The sequence below is a fragment of the Glycine max genome, chromosome 7, assembly GCF_000004515.6.
Source record: "Glycine max cultivar Williams 82 chromosome 7, Glycine_max_v4.0, whole genome shotgun sequence".
NCBI lineage: Eukaryota > Viridiplantae > Streptophyta > Magnoliopsida > Fabales > Fabaceae > Glycine > Glycine max.
The window spans coordinates 11240365-11250551 of NC_038243.2; the positions used below are offsets into that span (position 1 = coordinate 11240365).

The 10187-nt window shown below is 34.0% G+C and overlaps 1 protein-coding gene across 1 annotated transcript; it reads right to left on the reverse strand.

The window, feature by feature from the left end:
- Positions 1–11: 11 nt before the first annotated feature.
- Positions 12–2988, reverse strand: LOC100818118 (UPF0481 protein At3g47200). The gene is made up of 2 exons (XM_003530110.5): positions 2840–2988; positions 12–1915 (listed from the first exon to the last, which is right to left on the reverse strand). Exon 2 carries the CDS (start codon positions 1894–1896, stop codon positions 559–561), a length of 1338 nt encoding a protein of 445 aa, XP_003530158.1. The 5' UTR covers positions 1897–1915; positions 2840–2988; the 3' UTR covers positions 12–558.
- Between the last annotated feature and the right edge of the window lie 7199 nt (positions 2989–10187).

Genomic DNA, 10187 nt, shown 5'->3' on the forward strand with positions numbered 1-10187 from the left:
ATGCTACTATGATGCAATTAGTTACTTGGGTTGAAGTGAAATGGTCAGAGTAAAATGTTGCATGGGATATTTGAACAAACTGGGTCCATTTAAAAGCTGGGGAATCTTTTTCCCTCTAAACAACTTTTAATTCGATATTCTTATTTCTTAGAGGATATATCAATTCATAACAAGAAATTAGAGGACTTTATTCAGAATTCAACCAACTAAAGTAGCCTGATTTAAAAAGATAGTTTCTCATTTTAGCACCTTTCCAAGAGTTCAGGATGCACATGTATCATCATCTCACACATGTGCAACTATTATTAATACATATGTTCAAAAATAAACTAGCCACTTTTATTACAAGTAATGGGAAATGAAATAGTTATGGTACAATCATTGACAATGATGTAAGACTGCAAAGGTGATTCAATAATCAGTATACAATTCTCAATTTACAGCGTGTTTCAAAGGATGTCTGCAGACTTTATCAACCACCAAAAGTGCTTCCAACAGCCCAAAAGACGCATAAACTACAACAACTAACTTATGAATGATGTGCAAGCAAAGGTGCACTTACCAAAAGAGTAGATCAGTTACGCGGTAAAAGTTGAAGATGGTGAACACAAGGACAGCAACCCCAACTAAAGTAGAACTGCTTCTCCAAGGGTCACGGAAGTAAACCCACCTTAATGTACCCATTGCCCACTTCCAATCATTGTTATAGTGTTCATTGACAGCTTTCATAATTTGGTGGTAGCATGTTGAATTTGTCACCACATGTTTGCAAAGACCATTAACCAGAGTTGCCAAATCTTGATCACTTCCCAGTTCATGGACAATAGCTTCTTTCTCAACCAGCAACTCTGCATCATCTTTGGTGTGAATAAGAGAGTCAATTAGAGAAACATAGTTGCAAACGTAAGGCTCCTTGGGATAGTGACACTGCTCAAAGGCTATTAAGTTCCTAAGAACGCATTCTGTTGTGTGGTCTACTTTCAACTGGGGGATTTGAAACCGGGCTTTGAACAACTTGCAGCATGGTAAGCAACCCAAGCAAAGAAACCAGCTGAAGAATCGCTTCTTCTCAAACTTCACATCTAGTAAGCATCTGTCATGAACCTTCTCAAAGCTTATCCCGGCCTCATTCAACTTAGTTGCAGTCCTTAGCACACACTCCTGCTGAGAATATTTCATCTGACTGCTCAGTTTCTTAGGAAGATAGGCATTTCTAATTAGATCAGTGAAATGTAGTGATTTCTCCCACTTTCTCAGCTCAAACTTGTTTTCTGAAGAATGCTGATGAGGGTAATAAGATCTGAAGTACTCATGGGCAAGGTTAATAAATCTGGTGTGATTTTTGGCATTGCTTGGGACAACTCTATCATATAGTTTTTCCAACACTAACATTGGAAGCTGATTCTCAAGCAACATCAAGTCACACTGGATACTTTTGCTAACACATCCTTGAGTCATTAGATAGTCATCCTTATGTTCCCATTTTTTCGCTTCTCTCAGAAACAGCTCCATGATGAACACAGCATCCAGTAGCATCATCTCCACAAATTGCTCCTTGCTGATTTCAGGGAATTTCTTTTGGTAACAACAGCGTAGGTTTCGCTCTTCTAGTTCAAGGAATGCTTTGTATTGCACCAAATCAAGCTTGTTCACTAGGCTTAGGCGTGCCCAAAAGAAATGAAAATATCTGTGTTTCTGCTCTTGCATTTCCATTAGCTGTTCTTTGTTATGGTGAACAGGGCCAATTGAGATCAATAGAGGAGTGTAGGCCACCTCTTTCACCTTCAAAAGACTAGTAGGTACCTTGTAGATACAACATTCTGGCCACAATGCAGGCTCAATCTGTTCTGGGATGTTAATTATATGTTGGATGTGATATTCAACAGTAGACCCCATGAAATATCTTTTTATGGCCCTGATGAGAAAGCACATGAACCATCAAACAAATGAATCACTTGTGATATATACAAATCAGGAGTCAGAAAAAAAATTCTGTTTTTATTTTCAAATTTTTAAGATTTAAAAAACATGTTTGTTTGGACTTCTGTTTCCTAAATCAGAGGCCACTTCCTTATTCGTGTGATCTTTGACCAAAAGGATTGTAGAATCTTCTAGAGACAACCTAGCTACGTAGAAAAGGATTATGGTTTCAACAAGCTACAGTTGTTCATAGTTTTTATTTCTTTAGAACGCTTGCAATGTAATGAGAGATGACTCATTTTAAAGTCAAGCCAATTTTCAGTATTCTTGTGGAGTAAATATGAAAATACATGCTCTCATGTATACTAAAGATTTATTTTAATACAAAGAAGTGAAAAGACATCCATAGTCCAGATATGCCTCTTCAAAGTAAGATAAGGCAGATTCCACTGATATACACTTAGGAACCATCCATCTTCATGTACGAACATAAAGTGAAGGTACTTTCAACAAAAATGGCTTTGCCACTTTGGCTAAAGGCATTCTTGCTTTGCATAAAGATAAAATTAAAAATTTTAAATATCAACTACAAACAGAAGAGGGACCAGAACACAAAGGGGAAAAAGAATCACTTGTAAAGTAACCAATGGCAACATCTCAAAACAAATAAAACAAAAGAAACAACAAAACCAAAATGAAAAACCAGAAGCATAACACAATTTGGGGGAAGGGGATAGAAGCTAGAATAGACTTTTCCTGATAAAAGATCATGGCATAGTTTTAGTCTTTTAGAGTGAAGATTGATGGCTCCATAAACAGTGGCCTAAGCCACAATTAGTGATAAACAAAATTAACTACTACAAGGATCTAATAGGCATTATCACAAATTAGTGTTAGCTACAATGCACATTGTATGAACCTGAAAGACTGTTTCCTCCAACAATTTCTCAGTTCCAAAAGCTCTGGATCTTCAGTTCTAAACTCTATTTTTCTCAGTCTCTTTCTGTGGGTTGTACTTGAACTATGGAGTGTCCTTTGTAGATTTAGTAAGTGAAAAAAATCAACAAGTCAAACAAAATACAGTGTCAAAGAAGAAAAATATACTAGAGCCAAATTGATTATTGATGTTCTAATTTTGTGATGAAACCCTAATTTAGGGATCCAATTTTTAGCATTAGAAAAAGAGAAGAGAAGTTGGGGACTGTTTGAAATTGAGAAAAATAAAAAAGAAAAAACAAAATTAGAAAAAGGAGATGAAAACAATAAGTCACAATCTTTAAAGACACATGAGGATGATTCAAAAAAAAATAAGAACTTAAAATTTCGCACAATAACCAATCAAGAGACACTCTTAAGTATGTCTAATATGAAATTTCATTAAAAAAAAACTACCAACAAAAATCTATTTATAACTTCTACTAATCACTCTAAATTAGGTTCAAGGTCCAATAACTAATCTAATAAGTAAAAGAATTGAAAATAATAATAAAAAGGTAGTAGCACATCACAAACAATAGGCTCAAGATATAATTGTAAACAAAAACAAATCTTATTTTAGAAGTTGACTAAAATTTATGAGTTTCATTTCTTCTCTTTTTCCTTAATGAGAGAATTTAATCTCTCGTTAAATTCTTCTTAAAATTTTTTTTATCCTTGTTGAAGTGATTGATTCATTAAGGTCCAGTTCAGTACCAAACTCTTTTTAGTTGAATAGTCATTTATCATTTTGTTTGTTAATGCTCGGCAGATTTAATAAAAAGATGAATTATTGGAAGATTGGAAATTATTTGGCATTCTAGAAATACGTACTATTTTTACTATTTTGTCAGTTTATGATGAACAGTGTTTTAATGACCAATGATTCAAAGGAGATTCAATGACCCATAAATTGATTGCATGAAAATATTGGTAGCTCTGATTTTAAATTTTTCATTTATGGAGGTTTTTCATAACACTTAGGTGAGTAATAATTCTTGACACGTCTAAATCACCCATGTGACTAATCAACAGGAGGTGTAATTGTGAGATGTGTAAATATTTGTTTGCTTTTGCTTTAGCTTTATAATGCTATATCAGTAATATCTATATCTTGCATTATTTTCAAAACTAAAGACCTAGTTTTTTTTTTTTTTTGCTACGTAGCATTTTTTGGTACATACTAAAGTAGCTAGTTAATTCAATTAGTTTAATTAATTATGTTTTAGTATTACTTTTTGCAATATGTAATTTAATATAATTAAATTGATTAAACTAATTAAACTGTAATCTAAAAGTTCCAATGATTTGAATTTTAATTTAATGTTTAAGAAATGTAATCCTGCCTAGGTTAGCTTTGTTATTCTTAGCCGGTCCCAAGTCCGGATAAAAGGAGAGGGTTGTGTTAGGCTTTCGACAGCCAACGTAAAACTTTGTCGAATCTCTATGACATGGATCAATTACGTAATAATGTGAATGCTAGGTCGTTGCCCGGAAGCAACGCGCTGTATGGCTCGAGTACAGTGTCAAAAGAGCAAGGGCCGCTGCATCGCCGCCCGGATGTAGTGAAAAGTAAGCAAGGGTTCCCACATTTTCGTGAACGGGTGTGGGTAAAGAAGCTAGTTCATGACAGGAGGATTCGCTTTGGTACATGAAATATAGGCACACTTACTGGAAAATCTATGGAAATAGTGGATGTTATGGTGAGGAGGAAGATCAATTTTATGTCCCTACAAGAAACTAAGTGGACAGGTGAAAAAGCGAAAGAATTAGACAACTCGGGATTTAAGCTGTGGTATACGGAAAAAATCAGATCAAGAAATGGGGTAGGGATTATTGTGGACAAGGAGTGGAAGAAGGATGTCGTAGATGTAAGAAGAGTAGGAGATCGTATCATAGCCTTAAAATTGGTAGTGGGACAGGACACCTTTAATGTTATTAGTGGGTACGCACCTCAGGTTGGGTTAGCAGAACACTTTAAGGTAAAATTTTGGGAGGATCTAGAAGGGGTACTTCAGGATATACCCCAAGGAGAGAAAGTTTTCCTAGGAGGGGATCTCAATGGACATGTAGGTAGCGTGGATAGAGGTTTTGAGGGGGTGCATGGGGGTTTTGGCCTAGGGGAGATGAATGGGGAGGGTAAATCCATCTTAGAGTTTTCGGAGGCTTTGGATCTTTCTATAGCCAATACATGGTTTCAGAAAAGAGAGGAACATCTTATCACTTACACAAGTGGAGGGACATGTTCTCAGATAGATTTCTTCCTTATCAGGAAGTCTGATAGGAAGTATTGCTTGAACTTTAAAGTTATCCCGGGAGAGAGCTTGACTACCCAACATAGAGTTTTGGTTATGGATGTAAGAATTAGAGATAGGGCAAAGAGAAGAAGTCCTATGGTAGCACCAAGGATCAAATGGTGGCACTTGAAGGGTGAGAAACAAGGAATCTTCCAACAAAAGATATGGGAGGGATGGTGTGGACAATCACAAGGAAGTGCAAATGATATGTGGAACAAGACGTCCCAAGAGATTATTAAAGTGGCTAAAGAGATGTTGGGTGAATCTAGAGGTTTTGGACCTAGGGGTAAAGAATCGTGGTGGTGGAATGAAAGTGTTCAGAGCAAAGTTAGAGTAAAAAAGGAGTGTTTCAAGGAGTGGTCTAGGTGTAGAAATTCTGAAACTTGGGATAAGTATAAGATAGCTAAAAATGAAACCAAAAAGGCGGTGAGTGAGGCAAGAGCCCAAGCTTTTGACGGACTATACCAAGCTCTAGGAACCAGGGACGGAGAAAGATCTATATATAGGCTTGCTAAGGGTAGAGAGAGGAAGACTAGAGATTTGGATCACGTAAAGTGTGTTAAGGATGAAGAAGACAAAGTCTTAGTGCATGAAAAAGATATCAAGGAAAGGTGGAAGGTGTATTTCCACAACTTATTTAATGATGGATGGATACGACTCTAGCAGTCTAGACACAAGAGAAGAGGACCGGAACTATAAGTATCATCGTCGGATTCAGAAACAGGAAGTAAAGGAAGCGTTGAAAAGAATGAGTAACGGTAAGGCGGTGGGGCCAGACAACATACCTATTGAAGTGTGGAAAACTCTTGGAGATAGAGGTCTTGAGTGGCTCACCAAACTCTTTAATGAAATTATGAGGTCAAAACGCATGCCGGGGGAATGGAGGAGAAGCACGTTAGTGCCAATCTATAAGAACAAGGGGGATATACAAAATTGTGCAAATTATAGGGGAATCAAGCTCATGAGTCATACCATGAAATTATGGGAAAGAGTGATCGAACGGAGATTAAGAAAGGAGACTCAAGTTACTGAGAATCAATTTGGTTTCATGCTGGGAAGGTCGACCATGGAAGCGATTTATTTATTACGGCGGGTGATGGAGCAATATCGCATGGACCAACAAGACTTGCACTTGATTTTTATTGACTTGGAGAAAGCGTATGATAGAGTGCCTAAAGAGATTTTGTGGAAAGCTCTAGAGAAGAAAGGGGTTAGGGTTGCATATATTCGAGCTATCCAAGATATGTATGATAGGGTATCGACTAGTGTTAGGACACAGGGTGGAGAGTCAGACGATTTTCCCATCATAATTGGTTTGCATCAAGGGTCAACCCTTAGCCCCTACCTTTTTACCTTAATTCTGGATGTCCTCACGGAACAAATCCAAGAGATAGCGCCGAGATGCATGCTTTTTGCAGATGACATAGTCCTCCTTGGAGAGTCGAGGGAGGAGTTGAATGAGAGGTTGGAAACTTGGAGACGAGCTCTAGAAACACATGGCTTTCGCCTAAGCAGAAGCAAATTGGAGTATATGGAATGTAAGTTCAACAAAAGTAGGAGGGTATCTAACTCAGAGGTGAAAATAGGAGACCATATTATCCCTCAAGTCACACGGTTTAAATATCTTGGGTCTGTAATACAGGATGATGGAGAAATTGAAGGGGATGTGAATCATCGCATTCAAGCAGGATGGATGAAATGGAGAAAAGTATCGGGGGTGTTATGTGATGCAAAGGTACCGATCAAGCTAAAGGGAAAGTTTTATCGGACTGCGGTAAGACCGGCGATTTTGTACGGAACAGAATGTTGGGCGGTCAAGAGCCAACATGAGACTAAAGTAGGTGTAGCGGAGATGAGGATGTTGCGGTGGATGTGTGATAAGACTCGACAGGATAAAATTAGAAACAGAGCTATTAGAGAGAGGGTTGGAGTAGCGCCTACTGTAGAGAAGATGGTGGAAAATAGACTTAGGTGGTTTGGGCATGTAGAGAGAAGACCGGTAGACTCTGTAGTGAGGAGAGTAGACCAGATGGAGAGAAGACAAACAATTCGAGGCAGAGGAAGACCCAAAAAGACTATAAGAGAGGTTATCAAGAAGGATCTCGAACTTAATGATTTTGGATAGAAGTATGGTACTTGATAGAACATTATGGCGGAAGTTGATCCATGTAGCCGACCCCACCTAATGGGATAAGGCGTTGTTGTTGTCGTTGTTGTTGTTGTTTAAGAAATGTTTAACATTCTCAAACGTGGATTTTCATTTGAAGGGCTTGCTTTGAATTGTTGTTTTGTTGTGCCTCGATCACAATCTTCAAAATTCTATTGGATGCCAAACTCCATCGTGGATATGTGTGGTCTTTGCTTAATTTTTTTTTTCCTATTGTCTTCATCAATCACTTCAGCTGACACTTATATTTGAAACCGTGTTGGTCCTCTTCCCCTGCTTCAAATGAAAAATTTAAATCACAAAACTAAACATAATTTTAGTGAAGTTATATAATCATTCAATCATTATCTTTTGTTAATATTTATAGTAACTATTTTTTTAATAGTTTAATAGGTATCTTAAAACTTATATTAGTTATAATTTCTGGTTAATTGATAATATTTTACATCGACTAAATTTCGAAAATTATAAATTACAATATTTTTTAAATCTTGAAAATTTTAAAAAGAAAATTACTTCCTTCATCCTTAATTATAAGATCTTTTATAATATTTTATTTCGTTCTTTTTATAAGATATTTTTTAATTTCTAAATGCATTAATTATTTTATCCTCCATATTCTTACTGAATTATTTTCTCTCCATACATTTATAAGAAGTAACTAAGTGATAGTGAAATAAGAAAATAATTTTTTTGAAATAATAATACAAATAATTAACAAATTTAATGTGATTAATTAAATTAACTATTTTTTAAGGGACATAAATTAATAAAAAAAGGTCCTATAATTAGGAATAAAGGGAGTATTGATTTGAAATAAAAATAAAAGGAAAGTAAAAAAGTTTGCCTTTGAAAAAAATGGTCAACTAAAAGATGACACCTTAATCTTATACTCCCTTAAAACTCATATATAAGTAAAAGACTAAAATATGTTTTTTATTCTTATAAATATCAAAATATTTGGAATCTTTTTCAACAAAATTTCAAATATATGTTTTGTCCTCGCAAAATGTAAATGTGTGATATTTTGATTTAGAGTTAGATTTGAAAGATTCAATCCTACATATTAATGTCAGGTCTTTGCCACGTGTCAACTAAAAACTTTACATGTTAGATTGGTTGACATTGGTTGACATTGACATGTTGAGTCGAATTTCTCAATTTTTACTCTGAGTCAAAATATCACATATTTATATTTTTTTTAGATTGAAAAACATACTCAAAATTTCACGAGAAAGAATTTCAAATATTTCGATATTTACAAAAATGAAAAACATATTTTAGACTGAACTAAAATAACTAATTTTACGCTACCTAAGAAAGTTAGTTAATACTATTTAATTTTACTAATTTTAAGTTAAAAATAAAATTATTCTTAAAATGTTGTTTATTGGTATGTTATCATAAATAAAAAAATCATTAAAAATAAAATAATAATTAAGTGAAGAGTGTTTGAGGAATGATATTATTAAATAGGAGTAACCTTAGTTAGATTTACTTATATATTTAAGGAATGATATCATTGAAAATTTAATTTTTTTACAATAGATGGATGCAGTATAATACAAACAATAGAAAAGGTTTGTCTTTGAAAAAGTTGTGAAAAAAGGTTATTTAGAAGTATGGAAAATTTATCAATATATATGTGAATGAATGAATTTTTTATTGTGTAGTCAAATTTATTAATATAAATTATAGATAAATTTAATAAATATAATTTAATAGTATTATTTAAATCATTTACATAATAATTATATTTAATAAATGTATACAACATTTGATATTATCGTGCACAGTAATGCAGCCTTTATTAATGCAGCCTTTATTTCAGGTCGCACAGTAATGCAGCCTTTATTTCACAGATTTATCATTGACATCACAGCTTCAAAAAGTAGCAGACATGCAAGGGAGAAGATTTTGTTATTTGTCAAATCGTCCTTTCTTTTATAAAAGCTGTCCATTCTCGTTCGATCAAAGTGGGGTTAAGTTTAATGAAAAAGATTAATCATCTAATGAATTAAAGTTGGAATCTTCATTTTTATTTTATATTCGAGCTGTCTCAGATAAGATTTTTTCACTGAGGATTTTTTATTTTCATTTTTTCCATTCTCGAACTATAAGCACATGAACTGATGAACATGACCATGACCCGACACTAACCTTTTAACATAAAGCCATAAACTTTTCTCTCCTCTCTGTCTATTAAAGTGAAATTGCATGGGATTAGGGAGGGTCATATTTTTTTTAATCGATAAGTTGTATTTTTTTTTTTAATACGTACTGTAAGGAAAAATCAAAGAACTACAGCTTGACCCTCCGAGGGAATCTAATCCCAACAAAATCTGCCCACAAAGGGATCATACAAACATCAGGAGCAGTCTCAAGATAATGATAAAATGTATTACTACAACTACAAACATGATAATTTAAATAATAATAATATTACAAGAAAAAAGTAAACAATTATAAGTGTGTTTAGATTATAGTTCTAAAAGTAAAATTTGGTTCAACTTAAAACTTAAATTTAGTTAAAAATATATTTAATGTAACTTGATTTATGTTTGAAATGTTTTTTTTTTTAAAAAGAGAGTTATAACTTTGGAGTAAATCTCATTTTAAATGAAAGTCACATTCATCTACAACAACTTTTCATGAGAGGTAAACCTCAAATGTCAAACTAAACACAACCTACATATACTTAAAATCAATCTCTCCATAAAAAATATAATTAAATCTGTAAAACAAATCTCCCTTGATAATTTAAAAAATATTTTTTTTATAAACCTTTGCTTTATTTAAAGTTTCACACTAGTTTTATAGCAAGTTTC

Bases quoted from the DNA above. Each gene is read 5' to 3' on its own strand.
- LOC100818118 (XM_003530110.5), bottom strand. From the start codon at position 1,896: ATGGGGTCTACTGTTGAATATCACATCCAACATATAATTAACATCCCA.